The following is a 26,372-nucleotide window of genomic DNA, read 5'->3' as shown; positions in this document are numbered from 1 at the left end:
TATTGGACTAAATTTAAATTTACAGTATAAAGATATTATATAAAAAGTGAACTTCAAGTATACTGCCACACATGTTGTATAGACTAATTATATTTGTAGTACACTTAAAAAGACAACTTCTTACTAAGGGAAATAAATACTTATTCTAATCATTTTTTTTAAATAATCAATAATGTCATGGTTTTGCTTTATTATCGTTGCAGCTCAACCAACAGTACAGCCTCAGGACAAACCCACAGCACGTCCCACAGGTTCTTCACTGTTCAGCACAGAGAAGCCTACATCACTGACTGTCAAAGAAAATGAGACTGTTGCTTTAGACCTAACAATATTGCCAGTTACTCCATCTGATAACCAAACAGAAGATTATCCTTCCTCTACCCCAGATAATGTGGTAGATCACCTTGATCATACCCAAGAAACGTTCATCCCAAATGATCACGTAAGCAGTACAGTGAAATCCTTTTCCAGTACTGACAGCAGAACTTCATTGTCCTCTAAAATAGCTTCAATGCTCAGCACCACAGAAAGTTCTGGGGATGGCACAGATGATTTCACGAAAGACTCACTCATAACAGCCACTGTGTCTTCAACACAAGGAACAGTATCACCATCTGTGGTAGCATCTCTGACCTCTGAGAAAAGTGAGACTTTGGGAACAGCCTCTACTGCAGCAACATTGCTCAGCAGTACAGAGAAAGTTTTTTCTGAAACCTCAGGAAGAACACAACATATTTTCACATCAAGCAAACCTCTGGATGAGTCAACAAAACCTGAAGAATCCTCAATTAAATTAGCGACAGATGCCCAAAGTTTAAGTGTGGAAACAAGTGTGCCATCAAGCAAACCCACAGCACGTCCTACAGGCTCTTCACTGTTCAGCACAGAGAAGCCTACATCACTGTCTGTAAAAGAAAATGATACTGTTGCTATAGACCTAACAATATTGCCAGTTACTCCATCTGATTACCAAACAGAAGATTATCCTTCCTCTACCCCAGATAGTGTGGTAGATCACCTTGATCATACCCAAAAAACGTTCATCCCAAAGGATTACGTCAGCAGTACAGTGAAATCCTTTTCCAGCACTGACAGTGGAACGTCATTGTCCACTAAAATAGCTTCAATGCTCAGCACCACAGAAAGTTCTGGGGATGGCACAGATGATTTCACGAAAGACTCACTCATAACAGCAACTGTGTCTTCAACACAAGGAACAGTATCACCATCTGTGGTAGCATCTCTGACCCCTGAGAAAAGTGAGACTTTGGGAACAGCCTCTACTGCAGCAACATTGCTCAGCAGTACAGACAAAGTTTTGTCTGAAACCTCAGCAAGAACAAAACATATTTTCACATCAAGCAAACCTCTGGATGAGTCAACAAAACCTGAAGCATCCTCAATTAAGTTATCGACAGACGCCCATAGATTGAGCGTGGAAACAAGTGTGCCATCAAGCAAACCCACAGCACGTCCCACAGGTTCTTCACTGTTCAGCACAGAGAAGCCTACATCACTGTCTGTCAAAGAAAATGATACTGTTGCTATAGACCTAACAATATTGCCAGTTACTCCATCTGATAACCAAACAGAAGATTATCCTTCCTCTACCCCAGATAGTGTGGTAGATCACCTTGATCATACCCAAGAAACGTTCATCCCAAAGGATTACGTCAGCAGTACAGTGAAATCCTTTTCCAGCACTGACAGTGGAACGTCATTGTCCACTAAAATAGCTTCAATGCTCAGCACCACAGAAAGTTCTGGGGATGGCACAGATGATTTCACGAAAGACTCACTCATAACAGCAACTGTGTCTTCAACACAAGGAACAGTATCACCATCTGTGGTAGCATCTCTGACCTCTGAGAAAAGTGAGACTTTGGGAACAGCCTCTACTGCAGCAACATTGCTCAGCAGTACAGACAAAGTTTTGTCTGAAACCTCAGCAAAAACACAACGAATTTTCACATCAAGCAAACCTCTGGATGAGTCAACAAAACCTGAAGCATCCTCAATTAAGTTATCGACAGACGCCCATAGATCGAGCGTGGAAACAAGTGTGCCATCAAGCAAACCCACAGCACGTCCCACAGGTTCTTCACTGTTCAGCACAGAGAAGCCTACATCACTGTCTGTCAAAGAAAATGATACTGTTGCTGTAGACCTAACAATATTGCCAGTTACTCCATCTGATAACCAAACAGAAGATTATCCTTCCTCTACCCCAGATAGTGTGGTAGATCACCTTGATCATACCCAAGAAACGTTCATCCCAAAGGATTACGTCAGCAGTACAGTGAAATCCTTTTCCAGCACTGACAGTGGAACGTCATTGTCCACTAAAATAGCTTCAATGCTCAGCACCACAGAAAGTTCTGGGGATGGCACAGATGATTTCACGAAAGACTCACTCATAACAGCAACTGTGTCTTCAACACAAGGAACAGTATCACCATCTGTGGTAGCATCTCTGACCTCTGAGAAAAGTGAGACTTTGGGAACAGCCTCTACTGCAGCAACATTGCTCAGCAGTACAGACAAAGTTTTGTCTGAAACCTCAGCAAAAACACAACGAATTTTCACATCAAGCAAACCTCTGGATGAGTCAACAAAACCTGAAGCATCCTCAATTAAGTTATCGACAGACGCCCATAGATCGAGCGTGGAAACAAGTGTGCCATCAAGCAAACCCACAGCACGTCCCACAGGTTCTTCACTGTTCAGCACAGAGAAGCCTACATCACTGTCTGTCAAACAAAATGATACTGTTGCTGTAGACCTAACAATATTGTCAGTTAATCCATCTGTTAACCAAACAGAAGATTATCCTTCCTCTACCCCAGATAGTGTGGTAGATCACCTTGATCATACCCAAGAAACGTTCATCCCAAAGGATTACGTCAGCAGTACAGTGAAATCCTTTTCCAGTACTGACAGTGGAACTTCATTGTCCTCTAAAATAGCTTCATTGCTAAGCACCACAGAAAGTTCTGGGGATGGCACAGATGATTTCACGAAAGACTCACTCATAACAGCAACTGTGTCTTCAACACAAGGAACAGTATCACCATCTGTGGTAGCATCTTTGACCCCTGAGAAAAGTGAGACTTTGGGAACAGCCTCTACTGCAGCGACTTTGATCAGCAGTACAGACAAAGTTTTGTCTGAAACCTCAGCAAGAACACAACAAATATTCACAACAAGCAAACCTCATGATGAGTCAACAAAACCTGAAGCATCCTCAATTAAGTTATCGACAGACGCCCATAGATTGAGCGTGGAAACAAGTGTGCCATCAAGCAAACCCACAGCACGTCCCACAGGTTCTTCACTGTTCAGCACAGAGAAGCCTACATCACTGTCTGTCAAAGAAAATGATACTGTTGCTATAGACCTAACAATATTGCCAGTTACTCCATCTGATTACCAAACAGAAGATTATCCTTCATCTACCCCAGATAGTGTGGTAGATCACCTTGATCATACCCAAAAAACGTGCATCCCAAAGGATTACGTCAGCAGTACAGTGAAATCCTTTTCCAGCACTGACAGTGGAACGTCATTGTCCACTAAAATAGCTTCAATGCTCAGCACCACAGAAAGTTCTGGGGATGGCACAGATGATTTCACGAAAGACTCACTCATAACAGCAACTGTGTCTTCAACACAAGGAACAGTATCACCATCTGTGGTAGCATCTCTGACCCTTGAGAAAAGTGAGACTTTGGGAACAGCCTCTACTGCAGCAACATTGCTCAGCAGTACAGACAAAGTTTTGTCTGAAACCTCAGCAAGAACACAACATATTTTCACATCAAACAAACCTCTGGATGAGTCAACAAAACCTGAAGCATCCTCAATTAAGTTATCGACAGACGCCCATAGATTGAGCGTGGAAACAAGTGTGCCATCAAGCAAACCCACAGCACGTCCCACAGGTTCTTCACTGTTCAGCACAGAGAAGCCTACATCACTGTCTGTCAAAGAAAATGATACTGTTGCTATAGACCTAACAATATTGCCAGTTACTCCATCTGATAACCAAACAGAAGATTATCCTTCCTCTACCCCAGATAGTGTGGTAGATCACCTTGATCATACCCAAAAAACGTTCATCCCAAAGGATTACGTCAGCAGTACAGTGAAATCCTTTTCCAGCACTGACAGTGGAACGTCATTGTCCACTAAAATAGCTTCAATGCTCAGCACCACAGAAAGTTCTGGGGATGGCACAGATGATTTCATGAAAGACTCACTCATAACAGCAACCGTGTCTTCAACACAAGGAACAGTATCACCATCTGTGGTAGCATCTCTGACCCTTGAGAAAAGTGAGACTTTGAGAACAGCCTCTACTGCAGCAACATTGCTCAGCAGTACAGACAAAGTTTTGTCTGAAACCTCAGCAAGAACACAACAAATTTTCACATCAAGCAAACCTCATGATGAGTCAACAAAACCTGAAGCATCCTCAATTAAGTTATCGACAGACGCCCATAGATTGAGCGTGGAAACAAGTGTGCCATCAAGCAAACCCACAGCACGTCCCACAGGTTCTTCACTGTTCAGCACAGAGAAGCCTACATCACTGTCTGTCAAAGAAAATGATACTGTTGCTGTAGACCTAACAATATTGTCAGTTAGTCCATCTGTTAACCAAACAGAAGATTATCCTTCCTCTACCCCAGATAGTGTGGTAGATCACCTTGATCATACCCAAGAAACGTTCATCCCAAAGGATTACGTCAGCAGTACAGTGAAATCCTTTTCCAGTACTGACAGTGGAACTTCATTGTCCTCTAAAATAGCTTCAATGCTCAGCACCACAGAAATTTCTGGGCATGGCACAGATGATTTCACGAAAGACTCACTCATAACAGCAACTGTGTCTTCAACACAAGGAACAGTATCACCATCTGTGGTAGCATCTCTGACCCCTGAGAAAAGTGAGACTTTGGGAACAGCCTCTGCTGCAGCAACATTGCTCAGCAGTACAGACAAAGTTTTGTCTGAAACCTCAGCAAAAACACAACAAATTTTCACATCAAGCAAACCTCATGATGAGTCAACAAAACCTGAAGCATCCTCAATTAAGTTATCGACAGACGCCCATAGATTGAGCGTGGAAACAAGTGTGCCATCAAGCAAACCCACAGCACGTCCCACAGGTTCTTCACTGTTCAGCACAGAGAAGCCTACATCACTGTCTGTCAAAGAAAATGATACTGTTGCTATAGACCTAACAATATTGCCAGTTACTCCATCTGATAACCAAACAGAAGATTATCCTTCCTCTACCCCAGATAGTGTGGTAGATCACCTTGATCATACCAAAAAAACGTTCATCCCAAAGGATTACGTCAGCAGTACAGTGAAATCCTTTTCCAGCACTGACAGTGGAACGTCATTGTCCACTAAAATAGCTTCAATGCTCAGCACCACAGAAAGTTCTGGGGATGGCACAGAGGATTTCACGAAAGACTCACTCATAACAGCAACCGTGTCTTCAACACAAGGAACAGTATCACCATCTGTGGTAGCATCTCTGACCCTTGAGAAAAGTGAGACTTTGGGAACAGCCTCTACTGCAGCAACATTGCTCAGCAGTACAGACAAAGTTTTGTCTGAAACCTCAGCAAAAACACAACGAATTTTCACATCAAGCAAACCTCTGGATGAGTCAACAAAACATGAAGCATCCTCAATTAAGTTATCGACAGACGCCCATAGATTGAGCGTGGAAACAAGTGTGCCATCAAGCAAACCCACAGCACGTCCCACAGGTTCTTCACTGTTCAGCACAGAGAAGCCTACATCACTGTCTGTCAAAGAAAATGATACAGTTGCTGTAGACCTAACAATATTGTCAGTTAGTCCATCTGTTAACCAAACAGAAGATTATCCTTCCTCTACCCCAGATAGTGTGGTAGATCACCTTGATCATACCCAAGAAACGTTCATCCCAAAGGATTACGTCAGCAGTACAGTGAAATCCTTTTCCAGTACTGACAGTGGAACTTCATTGTCTTCTAAAATAGCTTCAATGCTCAGCACCACAGAAAGTTCTGGGGATGGCACAGATGATTTCACGAAAGACTCACTCATAACAGCAACTGTGTCTTCAACACAAGGAACAGTATCACCATCTGTGGTAGCATCTCTGACCCCTGAGAAAAGTGAGACTTTGGGAACAGCCTCTGCTGCAGCAACATTGCTCAGCAGTACAGACAAAGTTTTGTCTGAAACCTCAGCAAGAACACAACAAATTTTCACATCAAGCAAACCTCTGGATGAGTCAACAAAACCTGAAGAATCCTCAATTAAATTAGCGACAGACGCCCAAAGTTTAAGTGTGGAAACAAGTGTGCCATCAAGCAAACCCACAGCACGTCCCACAGGTTCTTCACTGTTCAGCACAGAGAAGCCTACATCACTGTCTGTCAAAGAAAATGATACTGTTGCTATAGACCTAACAATATTGCCAGTTACTCCATCTGATAACCAAACAGAAGATTATCCTTCCTCTACCCCAGATAGTGTGGTAGATCACCTTGATCATACCCAAAAAACGTTCATCCCAAAGGATTACGTCAGCAGTACAGTGAAATCCTTTTCCAGCACTGACAGTGGAACGTCATTGTCCACTAAAATAGCTTCAATGCTCAGCACCACAGAAAGTTCTGGGGATGGCACAGAGGATTTCACGAAAGACTCACTCATAACAGCAACCGTGTCTTCAACACAAGGAACAGTATCACCATCTGTGGTAGCATCTCTGACCCTTGAGAAAAGTGAGACTTTGGGAACAGCCTCTACTGCAGCAACATTGCTCAGCAGTACAGACAAAGTTTTGTCTGAAACCTCAGCAAAAACACAACGAATTTTCACATCAAGCAAACCTCTGGATGAGTCAACAAAACATGAAGCATCCTCAATTAAGTTATCGACAGACGCCCATAGATTGAGCGTGGAAACAAGTGTGCCATCAAGCAAACCCACAGCACGTCCCACAGGTTCTTCACTGTTCAGCACAGAGAAGCCTACATCACTGTCTGTCAAAGAAAATGATACAGTTGCTGTAGACCTAACAATATTGTCAGTTAGTCCATCTGTTAACCAAACAGAAGATTATCCTTCCTCTACCCCAGATAGTGTGGTAGATCACCTTGATCATACCCAAGAAACGTTCATCCCAAAGGATTACGTCAGCAGTACAGTGAAATCCTTTTCCAGTACTGACAGTGGAACTTCATTGTCTTCTAAAATAGCTTCAATGCTCAGCACCACAGAAAGTTCTGGGGATGGCACAGATGATTTCACGAAAGACTCACTCATAACAGCAACTGTGTCTTCAACACAAGGAACAGTATCACCATCTGTGGTAGCATCTCTGACCCCTGAGAAAAGTGAGACTTTGGGAACAGCCTCTGCTGCAGCAACATTGCTCAGCAGTACAGACAAAGTTTTGTCTGAAACCTCAGCAAGAACACAACAAATTTTCACATCAAGCAAACCTCTGGATGAGTCAACAAAACCTGAAGCATCCTCAATTAAGTTATCGACAGACGCCCATAGATTGAGCGTGGAAACAAGTGTGCCATCAAGCAAACCCACAGCACGTCCCACAGGTTCTTCACTGTTCAGCACAGAGAAGCCTACATCACTGTCTGTCAAAGAAAATGATACAGTTGCTGTAGACCTAACAATATTGTCAGTTAGTCCATCTGTTAACCAAACAGAAGATTATCCTTCCTCTACCCCAGATAGTGTGGTAGATCACCTTGATCATACCCAAGAAACGTTCATCCCAAAGGATTACGTCAGCAGTACAGTGAAATCCTTTTCCAGTACTGACAGTGGAACTTCATTGTCTTCTAAAATAGCTTCAATGCTCAGCACCACAGAAAGTTCTGGGGATGGCACAGATGATTTCACGAAAGACTCACTCATAACAGCAACTGTGTCTTCAACACAAGGAACAGTATCACCATCTGTGGTAGCATCTCTGACCCCTGAGAAAAGTGAGACTTTGGGAACAGCCTCTGCTGCAGCAACATTGCTCAGCAGTACAGACAAAGTTTTGTCTGAAACCTCAGCAAGAACACAACATATTTTCACATCAAGCAAACCTCTGGATGAGTCAACAAAACCTGAAGCATCCTCAATTAAGTTATCGACAGAAGCCCATAGATTGAGCGTGGAAACAAGTGTGCCATCAAGCAAACCCACAGCACGTCCCACAGGTTCTTCACTGTTCAGCACAGAGAAGCCTACATCACTGTCTGTCAAAGAAAATGATACTGTTGCTATAGACCTAACAATATTGCCAGTTACTCCATCTGATAACCAAACAGAAGATTATCCTTCCTCTACCCCAGATAGTGTGGTAGATCACCTTGATCATACCCAAGAAACGTTCATCCCAAAGGATTACGTCAGCAGTACAGTGAAATCCTTTTCCAGCACTGACAGTGGAACGTCATTGTCCACTAAAATAGCTTCAATGCTCAGCACCACAGAAATTTCTGGGGATGGCACAGATGATTTCACGAAAGACTCACTCATAACAGCAACTGTGTCTTCAACACAAGGAACAGTATCACCATCTGCGGTAGCATCTCCAACCCCTGAGAAAAGTGAGACTTTGGGAACAGCCTCTACTGCAGCAACATTGCTCAGCAGTACAGACAAAGTTTTGTCTGAAACCTCAGCAAAAACACAACGAATTTTCACATCAAGCAAACCTCTGGATGAGTCAACAAAACCTGAAGAATCCTCAATTAAATTAGCGACAGATGCCCAAAGTTTAAGTGTGGAAACAAGTGTGCCATCAAGCAAACCCACAGCACGTCCTACAGGCTCTTCACTGTTCAGCACAGAGAAGCCTACATCACTGTCTGTCAAAGAAAATGATACTGTTGCTGTAGACCTAACAATATTGTCAGTTAGTCCATCTGTTAACCAAACAGAAGATTATCCTTCCTCTACCCCAGATGGTGTGGTAGATCACCTTGATCATACCCAAGAAACGTTCATCCCAAAGGATTACGTCAGCAGTACAGTGAAATCCTTTTCCAGTACTGACAGTGGAACTTCATTGTCCTCTAAAATAGCTTCAATGCTCAGCACCACAGAAAGTTCTGGGGATGGCACAGATGATTTCACGAAAGACTCACTCATAACAGCAACTGTGTCTTCAACACAAGGAACAGTATCACCATCTGTGGTAGCATCTTTGACCCCTGAGAAAAGTGAGACTTTGGGAACAGCCTCTACTGCAGCGACTTTGATCAGCAGTACAGACAAAGTTTTGTCTGAAACCTCAGCAAGAACACAACAAATATTCACAACAAGCAAACCTCATGATGAGTCAACAAAACCTGAAGCATCCTCAATTAAGTTATCGACAGAAGCCCATAGATTGAGCGTGGAAACAAGTGTGCCATCAAGCAAACCCACAGCACGTCCCACAGGTTCTTCACTGTTCAGCACAGAGAAGCCTACATCACTGTCTGTCAAAGAAAATGATACTGTTGCTATAGACCTAACAATATTGCCAGTTACTCCATCTGATTACCAAACAGAAGATTATCCTTCATCTACCCCAGATAGTGTGGTAGATCACCTTGATCATACCCAAAAAACGTTCATCCCAAAGGATTACGTCAGCAGTACAGTGAAATCCTTTTCCAGCACTGACAGTGGAACGTCATTGTCCACTAAAATAGCTTCAATGCTCAGCACCACAGAAAATTCTGGGGATGGCACAGATGATTTCACGAAAGACTCACTCATAACAGCAACTGTGTCTTCAACACAAGGAACAGTATCACCATCTGTGGTAGCATCTCTGACCCTTGAGAAAAGTGAGACTTTGGGAACAGCCTCTACTGCAGCAACATTGCTCAGCAGTACAGACAAAGTTTTGTCTGAAACTTCAGCAATAACACAACATATTTTCACATCAAGCAAACCTCATGATGAGTCAACAAAACCTGAAGCATCTTCAATTAAGTTATCGACAGACGCCCATAGATTGAGCATGGAAACAAGTGTGCCATCAAGCAAACCCACAGCACGTCCCACAGGTTCTTCACTGTTCAGCACAGAGAAGCCTACATCACTGTCTGTCAAAGAAAATGATACTGTTGCTGTAGACTTAACAATATTGTCATTTAGTCCATCTGTTAACCAAACAGAAGATTATCCTTCCTCTACCCCAGATAGTGTGGTAGATCACCTTGATCATACCCAAGAAACATTCATCCCAAAGGATTACGTCAGCAGTACAGTGAAATCCTTTTCCAGTACTGACAGTGGAACTTCATTGTCCTCTAAAATAGCTTCAATGCTCAGCACCACAGAAAGTTCTGGGGATGGCACAGATGATTTCACGAAAGACTCACTCATAACAGCAACTGTGTCTTCAACACAAGGAACAGTATCACCATCTGTTGTAGCATCTCTGACCCCTGAGAAAAGTGAGACTTTGGGAACAGCCTCTGCTGCAGCAACATTGCTCAGCAGTACAGACAAAGTTTTGTCTGAAACCTCAGCAAGAACACAACAAATTTTCACATCAAGCAAACCTCATGATGAGTCAACAAAACCTGAAGCATCCTCAATTAAGTTATCGACAGACGCCCATAGATTGAGCGTGGAAACAAGTGTGCCATCAAGCAAACCCACAGCACGTCCCACAGGTTCTTCACTGTTCAGCACAGAGAAGCCTACATCACTGTCTGTCAAAGAAAATGATACTGTTGCTGTAGACCTAACAATATTGTCAGTTAGTCCATCTGTTAACCAAACAGAAGATTATCCTTCCTCTACCCCAGATAGTGTGGTAGATCACCTTGATCATACCCAAGAAACATTCATCCCAAAGGATTACGTCAGCAGTACAGTGAAATCCTTTTCCAGTACTGACAGTGGAACTTCATTGTCCTCTAAAATAGCTTCAATGCTCAGCACCACAGAAAGTTCTGGGGATGGCACAGATGATTTCACGAAAGACTCACTCATAACAGCAACTGTGTCTTCAACACAAGGAACAGTATCACCATCTGTGGTAGCATCTCTGACCCCTGAGAAAAGTGAGACTTTGGGAACAGCCTTTACTGCAGCAACATTGCTCAGCAGTACAGACAAAGTTTTGTCTGAAACTTCAGCAAGAACACAACATATTTTCACATCAAGCAAACCTCTGGATGAGTCAACAAAACCTGAAGCATCCTCAATTAAGTTATCGACAGACGCCCATAGATTGAGCGTGGAAACAAGTGTGCCATCAAGCAAACCCACAGCACGTCCCACAGGTTCTTCACTGTTCAGCACAGAGAAGCCTACATCACTGTCTGTCAAAGAAAATGATACTGTTGCTATAGACCTAACAATATTGTCAGTTAGTCCATCTGTTAACCAAACAGAAGATTATCCTTCCTCTACCCCAGATAGTGTGGTAGATCACCTTGATCATACCCAAGAAACGTTCATCCCAAAGGATTACGTCAGCAGTACAGTGAAATCCTTTTCCAGTACTGACAGTGGAACTTCATTGTCCTCTAAAATAGCTTCAATGCTCAGCACCACAGAAAGTTCTGGGGATGGCACAGATGATTTCACGAAAGACTCACTCATAACAGCAACTGTGTCTTCAACACAAGGAACAGTATCACCATCTGTGGTAGCATCTCTGACCCCTGAGAAAAGTGAGACTTTGGGAACAGCCTCTGCTGCAGCAACATTGCTCAGCAGTACAGACAAAGTTTTGTCTGAAACCTCAGCAAGAACACAACAAATTTTCACATCAAGCAAACCTCATGATGAGTCAACAAAACCTGAAGCATCCTCAATTAAGTTATCGACAGACGCCCATAGATTGAGCGTGGAAACAAGTGTGCCATCAAGCAAACCCACAGCACGTCCCACAGGTTCTCCACTGTTCAGCACAGAGAAGCCTACATCACTGTCTGTCAAAGAAAATGATACTGTTGCTGTAGACTTAACAATATTGTCATTTAGTCCATCTGTTAACCAAACAGAAGATTATCCTTCCTCTACCCCAGATAGTGTGGTAGATCACCTTGATCATACCCAAGAAACATTCATCCCAAAATATTACGTAAGCAGTACAGTGAAATCCTTTTCCAGTACTGACAGTGGAACTTCATTGTCCTCTAAAATAGCTTCAATGCTCAGCACCGCAGAAAGTTCTGGGGATGGCACAGATGATTTCACGAAAGACTCACTCATGACAGCAACTGTGTCTTCAACACAAGGAACAGTATCACCATCTGTGGTAGCATCTCTGACCCCTGAGAAAAGTGAGACTTTGGGAACAGCCTTTACTGCAGCAACATTGCTCAGCAGTACAGACAAAGTTTTGTCTGAAACTTCAGCAAGAACACAACATATTTTCACATCAAGCAAACCTCTGGATGAGTCAACAAAACCTGAAGCATCCTCAATTAAGTTATCGACAGACGCCCATAGATTGAGCGAAGAAACAAGTGTGCCATCAAGCAAACCCACAGCACGTCCCACAGGTTCTTCACTGTTCAGCACAGAGAAGCCTACATCACTGTCTGTCAAAGAAAATGATACTGTTACTGTAGACCTAACAATATTGTCAGTTAGTCCATCTGTTAACCAAACAGAAGATTATCCTTCCTCTACCCCAGATAGTGTGGTAGATCACCTTGATCATACCCAAGAAACGTTCATCCCAAAGGATTACGTCAGCAGTACAGTGAAATCCTTTTCCAGTACTGACAGTGGAACTTCATTGTCCTCTAAAAAAGCTTCAATGCTCAGCACCACAGAAAGTTCTGGGGATGGCACAGATGATTTCACGAAAGACTCACTCATAACAGCAACTGTGTCTTCAACACAAGGAACAGTATCACCATCTGTGGTAGCATCTCTGACCCCTGAGAAAAGTGAGACTTTGGGAACAGCCTCTACTGCAGCAACATTGCTCAGCTGTACAGACAAAGTTTTGTCTGAAACCTCAGCAAGAACACAACAAATTTTCACATCAAGCAAACCTCTGGATGAGTCAACAAAGCCTGAAGCATCCTCAATTAAGTTATCGACAGACGCCCATAGATTGAGCGTGGAAACAAGTGTGCCATCAAGCAAACCCACAGCACGTCCCACAGGTTCTTCACTGTTCAGCACAGAGAAGCCTACATCACTGTCTGTCAAAGAAAATGATACTGTTGCTGTAGACCTAACAATATTGTCAGTTAGTCCATCTGTTAACCAAACAGAAGATTATCCTTCCTCTACCCCAGATAGTGTGGTAGATCACCTTGATCATACCCAAGAAACGTTCATCCCAAAGGATTACGGCAGCAGTACAGTGAAATCCTTTTCCAGTACTGACAGTGGAACTTCATTGTCCTCTAAAATAGCTTCAATGCTCAGCACCACAGAAAGTTCTGGGGATGGCACAGATGATTTCACGAAAGACTCACTCATAACAGCAACTGTGTCTTCAACACAAGGAACAGTATCACCATCTGTGGTAGCATCTCCGACCCCTGAGAAAAGTGAGACTTTGGGAACAGCCTCTACTGCAGCAACATTGCTCAGCAGTACAGACAAAGTTTTGTCTGAAACCTCAGCAAGAACACAACAAATTTTCACATCAAGCAAACCTCATGATGAGTCAACAAAACCTGAAGCATCCTCAATTAAGTTATCGACAGACGCCCATAGATTGAGCGAAGAAACAAGTGTGCCATCAAGCAAACCCACAGCACGTCCCACAGGTTCTTCACTTTTCAGTACAGAGAAGCCTACATCACTGTCTGTCAAAGAAAATGATACTGTTGCTATAGACTTAACAATATTGCCAGTTACTCCATCTGTTAACCAAACAGAAGATTATCCTTCCTCTACCCCAGGTAGTGTGGTAGATCACCTTGATCATACCCAAGAAACGTTCATCCCAAAGGATTATGTCAGCAGTACAGTGAAATCCTTTTCCAGTACTGACAGTGGAACGTCATTGTCCTCTAAAATAGCTTCAATGCTCAGCACCACAGAAAGTTCTGGGGATGGCACAGATGATTTCACGAAAGAATCACTCATAACAGCAACTGTGTTTTCAGCCAATGGAACAGTATCACCATCTGTGGTAGCATCTCTGACCCCTGAGAAAAGTGAGACTTTGGGAACAGCCTCTACTGCAGCAACATTGCTCAGCAGTATAGACAAAGTTTTGTCTGAAACCTCAGCAAGAACACAACAAATTTTCACATCAAGCAAACCTCATGATGAGTCAACAAAACCTGAAGCATCCTCAATTAAGTTATCGACAGACGCCCATAGATTGAGCGTGGAAACAAGTGTGCCATCAAGCAAACCCACAGCACGTCCCACAGGTTCTTCACTGTTCAGCACAGAGAAGCCTACATCACTGTCTGTCAAAGAAAATGATACTGTTGCTGTAGACCTAACAATATTGTCAGTTAGTCCATCTGTTAACCAAACAGAAGATTATCCTTCCTCTACCCCAGATAGTGTGGTAGATCACCTTGATCATACCCAAGAAACATTCATCCCAAAGGATTACGTCAGCAGTACAGTGAAATCCTTTTCCAGTACTGACAGTGGAACTTCATTGTCCTCTAAAATAGCTTCAATGCTCAGCACCACAGAAAGTTCTGGGGATGGCACAGATGATTTCACGAAAGACTCACTCATAACAGCAACTGTGTCTTCAACACAAGGAACAGTATCACCATCTGTGGTAGCATCTCTGACCCCTGAGAAAAGTGAGACTTTGGGAACAGCCTTTACTGCAGCAACATTGCTCAGCAGTACAGACAAAGTTTTGTCTGAAACTTCAGCAAGAACACAACATATTTTCACATCAAGCAAACCTCTGGATGAGTCAACAAAACCTGAAGCATCCTCAATTAAGTTATCGACAGACGCCCATAGATTGAGCGTGGAAACAAGTGTGCCATCAAGCAAACCCACAGCACGTCCCACAGGTTCTTCACTGTTCAGCACAGAGAAGCCTACATCACTGTCTGTCAAAGAAAATGATACTGTTGCTATAGACCTAACAATATTGTCAGTTAGTCCATCTGTTAACCAAACAGAAGATTATCCTTCCTCTACCCCAGATAGTGTGGTAGATCACCTTGATCATACCCAAGAAACGTTCATCCCAAAGGATTACGTCAGCAGTACAGTGAAATCCTTTTCCAGTACTGACAGTGGAACTTCATTGTCCTCTAAAATAGCTTCAATGCTCAGCACCACAGAAAGTTCTGGGGATGGCACAGATGATTTCACGAAAGACTCACTCATAACAGCAACTGTGTCTTCAACACAAGGAACAGTATCACCATCTGTGGTAGCATCTCTGACCCCTGAGAAAAGTGAGACTTTGGGAACAGCCTCTGCTGCAGCAACATTGCTCAGCAGTACAGACAAAGTTTTGTCTGAAACCTCAGCAAGAACACAACAAATTTTCACATCAAGCAAACCTCATGATGAGTCAACAAAACCTGAAGCATCCTCAATTAAGTTATCGACAGACGCCCATAGATTGAGCGTGGAAACAAGTGTGCCATCAAGCAAACCCACAGCACGTCCCACAGGTTCTTCACTGTTCAGCACAGAGAAGCCTACATCACTGTCTGTCAAAGAAAATGATACTGTTGCTGTAGACTTAACAATATTGTCATTTAGTCCATCTGTTAACCAAACAGAAGATTATCCTTCCTCTACCCCAGATAGTGTGGTAGATCACCTTGATCATACCCAAGAAACATTCATCCCAAAATATTACGTAAGCAGTACAGTGAAATCCTTTTCCAGTACTGACAGTGGAACTTCATTGTCCTCTAAAATAGCTTCAATGCTCAGCACCGCAGAAAGTTCTGGGGATGGCACAGATGATTTCACGAAAGACTCACTCATGACAGCAACTGTGTCTTCAACACAAGGAACAGTATCACCATCTGTGGTAGCATCTCTGACCCCTGAGAAAAGTGAGACTTTGGGAACAGCCTTTACTGCAGCAACATTGCTCAGCAGTACAGACAAAGTTTTGTCTGAAACTTCAGCAAGAACACAACATATTTTCACATCAAGCAAACCTCTGGATGAGTCAACAAAACCTGAAGCATCCTCAATTAAGTTATCGACAGACGCCCATAGATTGAGCGTGGAAACAAGTGTGCCATCAAGCAAACCCACAGCACGTCCCACAGGTTCTTCACTGTTCAGCACAGAGAAGCCTACATCACTGTCTGTCAAAGAAAATGATACTGTTACTGTAGACCTAACAATATTGTCAGTTAGTCCATCTGTTAACCAAACAGAAGATTATCCTTCCTCTACCCCAGATAGTGTGGTAGATCACCTTGATCATACCCAAGAAACGTTCATCCCAAAGGATTACGTCAGCAGTACAGTGAAATCCTTTTCCAGTACTGACAGTGGAACTTCATTGTCCTCTAAAAAAGCTTCAATGCTCAGCACCACAGAAAGTTCTGGGGATGGCACAGATGATTTCACGAAAGACTCACTCATAACAGCAACTGTGTCTTCAACACAAGGAACAGTATCACCATCTGTGGTAGCATCTCTGACCCCTGAGAAAAGTGAGACTTTGGGAACAGCCTCTACTGCAGCAACATTGCTCAGCTGTACAGACAAAGTTTTGTCTGAAACCTCAGCAAGAACACAACAAATTTTCACATCAAGCAAACCTCTGGATGAGTCAACAAAGCCTGAAGCATCCTCAATTAAGTTATCGACAGACGCCCATAGATTGAGCGTGGAAACAAGTGTGCCATCAAGCAAACCCACAGCACGTCCCACAGGTTCTTCACTGTTCAGCACAGAGAAGCCTACATCACTGTCTGTCAAAGAAAATGATACTGTTGCTGTAGACCTAACAATATTGTCAGTTAGTCCATCTGTTAACCAAACAGAAGATTATCCTTCCTCTACCCCAGATAGTGTGGTAGATCACCTTGATCATACCCAAGAAACGTTCATCCCAAAGGATTACGGCAGCAGTACAGTGAAATCCTTTTCCAGCACTGACAGTGGAACTTCATTGTCCTCTAAAATAGCTTCAATGCTCAGCACCACAGAAAGTTCTGGGGATGGCACAGATGATTTCACGAAAGACTCACTCATAACAGCAACTGTGTCTTCAACACAAGGAACAGTATCACCATCTGTGGTAGCATCTCCGACCCCTGAGAAAAGTGAGACTTTGGGAACAGCCTCTACTGCAGCAACATTGCTCAGCAGTACAGACAAAGTTTTGTCTGAAACCTCAGCAAGAACACAACAAATTTTCACATCAAGCAAACCTCATGATGAGTCAACAAAACCTGAAGCATCCTCAATTAAGTTATCGACAGACGCCCATAGATTGAGCGAAGAAACAAGTGTGCCATCAAGCAAACCCACAGCACGTCCCACAGGTTCTTCACTTTTCAGTACAGAGAAGCCTACATCACTGTCTGTCAAAGAAAATGATACTGTTGCTATAGACTTAACAATATTGCCAGTTACTCCATCTGTTAACCAAACAGAAGATTATCCTTCCTCTACCCCAGGTAGTGTGGTAGATCACCTTGATCATACCCAAGAAACGTTCATCCCAAAGGATTATGTCAGCAGTACAGTGAAATCCTTTTCCAGTACTGACAGTGGAACGTCATTGTCCTCTAAAATAGCTTCAATGCTCAGCACCACAGAAAGTTCTGGGGATGGCACAGATGATTTCACGAAAGAATCACTCATAACAGCAACTGTGTTTTCAGCCAATGGAACAGTATCACCATCTGTGGTAGCATCTCTGACCCCTGAGAAAAGTGAGACTTTGGGAACAGCCTCTACTGCAGCAACATTGCTCAGCAGTATAGACAAAGTTTTGTCTGAAACCTCAGCAAGAACACAACAAATTTTCACATCAAGCAAACCCCTGGATGAGTTAACAAAACCTGAAACATCCTCAATTAAGTTATCTACAGACGCCCAAAGATTGAGTGTGGAAACAAGTGTGCCATCAAGCAAACCCACAGCACGTTCCACAGGTTCTCCACTGTTCAGCACAGAGAAGCCTACATCACTGTCTGTCAAAGAAAATGATACTGTTGCTATAGACCTAACAATATTGCCAGTTACTCCATCTAGTAACCAAACAGAAGATTATCCTTCCTCTACCTCAGATAGTGTGATAGATCACCTTGATCACACCCAAGAAACGTTCATCCCAAAGGATTACGTCAGCAGTACAGTGAAATCCTTTTCCAGTACTGACAGTGGAACTTCATTGTCCTCTAAAATAGCTTCAATGCTCAGCACCACAGAAAGTTCTGGGGATGGCACAGATGATTTCACGAAAGACTCACTCATAACAGCAACTGTGTCTTCAGCCAATGGAACAGTATCACCATCTGTGGTAGCATCTCAGAACCTTGAAAAAAGTGAGACTTTGGGAACAGCCTATACTGTTGCAACATTGCTCAGCAGTACAGAAATAGTTTCATCTGAAACCTCAGCAAGAACACAACAAATTTTCACATCAAGCAAACCTCTGGATGAGTTAACAAAACCTGAAGCATCCTCAATTAAGTTATTGACAGACGCCCATAGATTGAGTGTGGAAACAAGTGTGCCACCAAGCAAACCCACAGAACGTCCCACAGGTTCTCTGCTGTTCAGCACAGAGAAGCCTACATCACTGTCTGTCAAAGAAAATGAGACTGTTGCTGTGGACCTAACAATATTGCCAGTTACTCCATCTGGTAACCAAACAGAAGATTATCCTTCCTCTACCCATTATAGTGTGGTAGATCCCCTTGATCATACTCAAAAAACGTTCATCCCAAAGGATTACGTCAGCAGTACAGTGAAATCCTTTTCCAGTACTGACAGTGGAACTTCATTGTCCTCTAAAATAGCTTCAATGCTCAGCACCACAGAAAGTTCTGGGGATGGCACAGATGATTTCACGAAAGACTCACTCATAACAGCAACTGTGTCTTCAACACAAAGAACAGTATCACCATCTGTGGTAGCATCTCTGACCCCTGAGAAAAGTGAGACTTTGGGAACAGCCTCTACTGCAGCAACATTGCTCAGCAGTACAGACAAAGTTTTGTCTGAAACCTCAGCAAGAACACAACAAATTTTCACATCAAGCAAACCCCTGGATGAGTTAACAAAACCTGTAACATCCTCAATTAAGTTATCGACAGACGCCCATAGATTGAGTGTGGAAACAAGTGTGCCATCAAGCAAACCCACAGCACGTCCCACAGGTTCTTCACTATTCAGCACAGAGAGGCCTACTTCACTGTCTGTCAAAGAAAATGATACTGTTTCCGTAGACCTAACAATATTGTCAGTTAGTCCATCTGTTAACCAAACAGAAGATTATCCTTCCTCTACCCCAGATAGTGTGGTAGATCACCTTGATCATACCCAAGAAACGTTCATCCCAAAGGATTACGTCAGCAGTACAGTGAAATCCTTTTCCAGTACTGACAGTGGAACTTCATTGTCCTCTAAAATAGCTTCAATGCTCAGCACCACAGAAAGTTCTGGGGATGGCACAGATGATTTCACGAAAGACTCACTCATAACAGCAACTGTGTCTTCAACACAAGGAACAGTGTCACCATCTGTGGTAGCATCTCTGACCCCTGAGAAAAGTGAGACTTTGGGAACAGCCTCTACTGCAGCAACATTGCTCAGCAGTACAGACAAAGTTTTGTCTGAAACCTCAGCAAGAACACAACAAATTTTCACATCAAGCAAACCTCTGGATGAGTCAACAAAACCTGAAGCATCCTCAATTAAGTTATCGACAGACGCCCATAGATTGAGCGTGGAAACAAGTGTGCCATCAAGCAAACCCACAGCACGTCCCACAGGTTCTTCACTGTTCAGCACAGAGAAGCCTACATCACTGTCTGTCAAAGAAAATGATACTGTTGCTGTAGACCTAACAATATTGTCAGTTAGTCCATCTGTTAACCAAACAGAAGATTATCCTTCCTCTACCACAGATAGTGTGGTAGATCACCTTGATCATACCCAAGAAACGTTCATCCCAAAGGATTACGTCAGCAGTACAGTGAAATCCTTTTCCAGTACTGACAGTGGAACTTCATTGTCCTCTAAAATAACTTCAATGCTCAGCACCACAGAAAGTTCTGGGGATGGCACAGATGATTTCACGAAAGACTCACTCATAACAGCAACTGTGTCTTCAACACAAGGAACGGTATCACCATCTGTGGTAGCATCTCTGACCCCTGAGAAAAGTGAGACTTTGGGAACAGCATCTACTGCAGCAACATTGCTCAGCAGTACAGACAAAGTTTTGTCTGAAACCTCAGCAAGAACACAACAAATTTTCACATCAAGCAAACCTCATGATGAGTCAACAAAACCTGAAGAATCCTCAATTAAATTAGCGACAGACGCCCAAAGTTTAAGTGTGGAAACAAGTGTGCCATCAAGCAAACCCACAGCACGTCCCACAGGTTCTTCACTTTTAGGCACAGAGAAGCCTACATCACTGTCTGTCAAAGAAAATGATACGGTTGCTATAGACTTAACAATGTTGCCAGTTACTCCATCTGTTAACCAAACAGAAGATTATCCTTCCTCTACCTCAGATAGTGTGGTAGATCACCTTGATCATACCCAAAAAACGTTCATCCCAAAGGATTACGTCAGCAGTACAGAGAAATCCTTTTCCAGCACTGACAGTGGAACGTCATTGTCCACTAAAATAGCTTCAATGCTCAGCACCACAGAAAGTTCTGGGGATGGCACAGATGATTTCACGAAAGACTCACTCATAACAGACACTGTGTCTTCATCACAAAGAACAGTATCACCATCCTTGGTAGCATCTCTGACCCCTGACAAAAGTGAGACTTTGGGAACAGCCTCTACTGCAGCAACATTGCTCAGCAGTACAGACAAAGTTTTGTCTGAAACCTCAGCAAGAACACAACAAATTTTCACATCAAGCAAACCTCTGGATGAGTCAACAAAACCTGAAGAATCCTCAATTAAATTAGCGACAGACGCCCAAAGTTTAAGTGTGGAAACAAGTGTGCCATCAATGAGTGTGGAAACAAGTGTGCCATCAAGCAAACCTACTTCACGTCCCACAGGTTCTCCGCTGTGCAGCACAGAGAAGCCTACATCACTGTCTGTCAAAAAAAATGATACTGTTGCTGTAGACCTAACAATATTGCCAGTTAGTCCATCTGGTAACCCAACAGAAGATTATCCTTCCTCTACCCCAGATAGTGTGGTAGATCACCTTGATCATACCCAAGAAACGTTCATCCCAAAGGATTACGTCAGCAGTACAGTGAAATCCTTTTCCAGTACTGACAGTGGAACTTCATTGTCCTCTAAAATAGCTTCAATGCTCAGCACCACAGAAAGTTCTGGGGATGGCACAGATGATTTCACGAAAGACTCACTAATAACAGTCACTGTGTCTTCACCACAAGGAACAGTATCACCATCTGTGGTAGCATCTCTGACCCCTGAGAAAAGTGAGACTTTGGGAACAGCCTCTACTGCAGCAACATTACTCAGCAGTACAGACAAAGTTTTGTCTGAAACCTCAGCAAGAACACAACAAATTTTCACATCAAGCAAACCTCATGATGAGTTAACAAAACCTGAAGCATCCTCAATTAAGTTATCGACAGACGCCCATAGATTGAGCGTGGAAACAAGTGTGCCATCAAGCAAACCCACAGCACGTCCCACAGGTTCTCCGCTGTTCAGCACAGAGAAGCCTACATCACTGTCTGTCAAAGAAAATTATACTGTTGCTGTAGACCTTACAATATTGCCAGTTACTCCATCTGGTAACCAAACAGAAGATTATCCTTCCTCTACCCCAGATAGTGTGGTAGATCACCTTGATCATACCCAAGAAACGTTCATCCCAAAGGATTACGTCAGCAGTACAGTGAAATCCTTTTCCAGTACTGACAGTGGAACTTCATTGTCCTCTAAAATAGCTTCAATGCTCAGCACCACAGAAAGTTCTGGGGATGGCACAGATGATTTCACGAAAGACTCACTAATAACAGCAACTGTGTCTTCAACACAAGGAACAGTATCACCATCTGTGGTAGCATCTCTGACCCCTGAGAAAAGTGAGACTTTGGGAACAGCCTATACTGCAGCAACATTGCTCAGCAGTACAGACAAAGTTTTGTCTGAAACCTCAGCAAGAACACAACAAATTTTCACATCAAGCAAACCTCATGATGAGTCAACAAAACCTGTAGCATCCTCAATTAAGTTATCGACAGACGCCCATAGATTGAGCGTGGAAACAAGTGTGCCATCAAGCAAACCCACAGCACGTCCCACAGGTTCTTCACTGTTCAGCACAGAGAAGCCTACATCACTGTCTGTCAAAGAAAATGATACTGTTGCTGTAGACTTAACAATATTGTCATTTAGTCCATCTGTTAACCAAACAGAAGATTATCCTTCCTCTACCTCAGATAGTGTGGTAGATCACCTTGATCATACCCAAAAAACGTTCATCCCAAAGGATTACGTCAGCAGTACAAAGAAATCCTTTTCCAGCACTGACAGTGGAACGTCATTGTCCACTAAAATAGCTTCAATGCTCAGCACCACAGAAAGTTCTGGGGATGGCACAGATGATTTCACGAAAGACTCACTCATAACAGACACTGTGTCTTCATCACAAGGAACAGTATCACCATCCTTGGTAGCATCTCTGACCCCTGAGAAAAGTGAGACTTTGGGAACAGCCTCTACTGCAGCAACATTGCTCAGCAGTACAGACAAAGTTTTGTCTGAAACCTCAGCAAGAACACAACAAATTTTCACATCAAGCAAACCTCTGGATGAGTCAACAAAACCTGAAGAATCCTCAATTAAATCAGCGACAGACGCCCAAAGTTTAAGTGTGGAAACAAGTGTGCCATCAATGAGTGTGGAAACAAGTGTGCCATCAAGCAAACCTACTTCACGTCCCACAGGTTCTCCGCTGTGCAGCACAGAGAAGCCTACATCACTGTCTGTCAAAGAAAATGATACTGTTGCTGTAGACCTAACAATATTGCCAGTTAGTCCATCTGGTAACCCAACAGAAGATTATCCTTCCTCTACCCCAGATAGTGTGGTAGATCACCTTGATCATACCCAAGAAACGTTCATCCCAAAGGATTACGTCAGCAGTACAGTGAAATCCTTTTCCAGTACTGACAGTGGAACTTCATTGTCCTCTAAAATAGCTTCAATGCTCAGCACCACAGAAAGTTCTGGGGATGGCACAGATGATTTCACGAAAGACTCACTAATAACAGTCACTGTGTCTTCACCACAAGGAACAGTATCACCATCTGTGGTAGCATCTCTGACCCCTGAGAAAAGTGAGACTTTGGAAACAGCCTCTACTGCAGCAACATTACTCAGCAGTACAGACAAAGTTTTGTCTGAAACCTCAGCAAGAACACAACAAATTTTCACATCAAGCAAACCTCATGATGACTTAACAAAACCTGAAGCATCCTCAATTAAGTTATCGACAGACGCCCATAGGTTGAGCGTGGAAACAAGTGTGCCATCAAGCAAACCCACAGCACGTCCCACAGGTTCTCCGCTGTTCAGCACAGAGAAGCCTACATCACTGTATGTCAAAGAAAATTATACTGTTGCTGTAGACCTTACAATATTGCCAGTTACTCCATCTGGTAACCAAACAGAAGATTATCCTTCCTCTACCCCAGATAGTGTGGTAGATCACCTTGATCATACCCAAGAAACGTCCATCCCAAAGGATTACGTCAGCAGTACAGTGAAATCCTTTTCCAGTACTGACAGTGGAACTTCATTGTCCTCTAAAATAGCTTCAATGCTCAGCACCACAGAAAGTTCTGGGGATGGCACAGATGATTTCACGAAAGACTCACTAATAACAGCAACTGTGTCTTCAACACAAGGAACAGTATCACCATCTGTGGTAGCATCTCTGACCCCTGAGAAAAGTGAGACTTTGGGAACAGCCTATACTGCAGCAACATTGCTCAGCAGTACAGACAAAGTTTTGTCTGAAACCTCAGCAAGAACACAACAAATTTTCACATCAAGCAAACCTCATGATGAGTCAACAAAACCTGTAGCATCCTCAATTAAGTTATCGACAGACGCCCATAGATTGAGCGTGGAAACAAGTGTGCCATCAAGCAAACCCACAGCACGTCCCACAGGTTCTTCACTGTTCAGCACAGAGAAGCCTACATCACTGTCTGTCAAAGAAAATGATACTGTTGCTGTAGACCTAACAATATTGTCAGTTAGTCCATCTGTTAACCAAACAGAAGATTATCCTTCCTCTACCCCAGATAGTGTGGTAGATCACCTTGATCATACCCAAGAAACGTTCATCCCAAAGGATTACGTCAGCAGTACAGTGAAATCCTTTTCCAGTACTGACAGTGGAACTTCATTGTCCTCTAAAATAGCTTCAATGCTCAGCACCACAGAAAGTTCTGGGGATGGCACAGATGATTTCACGAAAGACTCACTCATAACAGTCACTGTGTCTTCACCACAAGGAACAGTATCACCATCTGTGGTAGCATCTCTGACCCCTGACAAAAGTGAGACTTTGGGAACAGCCTCTACTGCAGCAACATTGCTCAGCAGTACAGACAAAGTTTTGTCTGAAACCTCAGCAAGAACACAACAAATTTTCACATCAAGCAAACCTCTGGATGAGTCAACAAAACCTGAAGCATCCTCAATTAAGTTATCGACAGACGCCCATAGATTGAGCGTGGAAACAAGTGTGCCATCAAGCAAACCCGAAGCACGTCCCACAGGTTCTTCACTATTCAGCACAGAGAAGCCTACATCACTGTCTGTCAAAGAAAATGATACTGTTGCTGTAGACCTAACAATATTGTCAGTTACTCCATCTGGTAACCAAACAGAAGATTATCCTTCCTCTACCCCAGATAGTGTGGTAGATCACCTTGATCATACCCAAGAAACGTTCATCCCAAAGGATTACGTCAGCAGTACAGTGAAATCCTTTTCCAGTACTGACAGTGGAACTTCATTGTCCTCTAAAATAGCTTCAATGCTCAGCACCACAGAAAGTTCTGGGGATGGCACAGATGATTTCACGAAAGACTCACTCATAACAGCAACTGTGTCTTCAACACAAGGAACAGTATCACCATCTGTGGTAGCATCTCTGACCCCTGAGAAAAGTGAGACTTTGGGAACAGCCTCTACTGCAGCAACATTGCTCAGCAGTACAGACAAAGTTTTGTCTGAAACCTCAGCAAGAACACAACAAATTTTCACATCAAACAAACCTCATGATGAGTCAACAAAACCTGAAGCATCCTCAATTAAGTTATCGACAGACGCCCATAGATTGAGTGTGGAATCAAGTGTGCCATCAAGCAAACCCAAAGCACGTCCCACAGGTTCTTCACTATTCAGATCAGAGAAACCTACTTCACTGTCTCTCAAAGAAAATGATACTGTTGCTAGAGACCTAACAATATTGCCAGTTACTCCATCTGATAACCAAACAGAAAATTATCCTTCCTTTACCTCAGATAGTGTGGTAGATCACCTTGATCATACCCAAGAAACGTTCATCCCAAAGGATTATGTCAGCAGTACAGTGAAATCCTTTTCCAGTACTGACAGTGGAATTTCATTGTCCTCTAAAATAGCTTCAATGCTCAGCACCACAGAAAGTTCTGGGGATGGCACAGATGATTTCACGAAAGACTCACTCATAACAGCAACTGTGTCTTCAACACAAGGAACAGTATCACCATCTGTGGTAGCATCTCTGACCCCTGACAAAAGTGAGACTTTGGGAACAGCCTCTACTGCAGCAACATTGCTCAGCAGTACAGACAAAGTTTTGTCTGAAACCTCAGCAAGAACACAACAAATTTTCACATCAAGCAAACCTCTGGATGAGTCAACAAAACCTGAAGCATCCTCAATTAAGTTATCGACAGACGCCCATAGGTTGAGCGTGGAAACAAGTGTGCCATCAAGCAAACCCACAGCACGTCCCACAGGTTCTTCACTGTTCAGCACAGAGAAGCCTACATCACTGTCTGTCAAAGAAAATGATACTGTTGCTATAGACCTAACAATATTGTCAGTTAGTCCATCTGTTAACCAAACAGAAGATTATCCTTCCTCTACCACAGATAGTGTGGTTTATCACCTTGATCATACCCAAGAAACGTTCATCCCAAAGGATTACATCAGCAGTACAGTGAAATCCTTTTCCAGTACTGACAGTGGAACTT

The 26,372-nt window shown here is 43.1% G+C and overlaps 2 protein-coding genes across 2 annotated transcripts; both read left to right on the top strand.

Annotated features, from left to right (window-relative positions):
• The first annotated feature begins 828 nt into the window (after positions 1 to 828).
• LOC144994484 (uncharacterized) lies at positions 829 to 9,087 on the top strand. The gene is made up of 2 exons (XM_078952416.1): positions 829 to 8,639; positions 9,047 to 9,087. The coding sequence occupies exons 1-2, from the start codon at positions 1,127 to 1,129 to the stop codon at positions 9,085 to 9,087; spliced, it is 7,554 nt and encodes a 2,517-aa protein (XP_078808542.1). The 5' UTR covers positions 829 to 1,126.
• A 6,325-nt stretch (positions 9,088 to 15,412) lies between these two features.
• On the top strand, positions 15,413 to 26,361 carry LOC144994483 (uncharacterized). Its single transcript, XM_078952415.1, has 2 exons — positions 15,413 to 25,298; positions 26,321 to 26,361. The coding sequence occupies exons 1-2, from the start codon at positions 15,887 to 15,889 to the stop codon at positions 26,359 to 26,361; spliced, it is 9,453 nt and encodes a 3,150-aa protein (XP_078808541.1). The 5' UTR covers positions 15,413 to 15,886.
• The last annotated feature ends 11 nt before the right edge of the window (positions 26,362 to 26,372 follow it).

This window comes from Oryzias latipes, chromosome 9, assembly GCF_053564925.1.
Source record: "Oryzias latipes strain Hd-rR chromosome 9, Olatipes_Hd-rR_3.1".
NCBI lineage: Eukaryota > Metazoa > Chordata > Actinopteri > Beloniformes > Adrianichthyidae > Oryzias > Oryzias latipes.
This window is presented reverse-complemented; position numbering and strand designations above follow the sequence as displayed.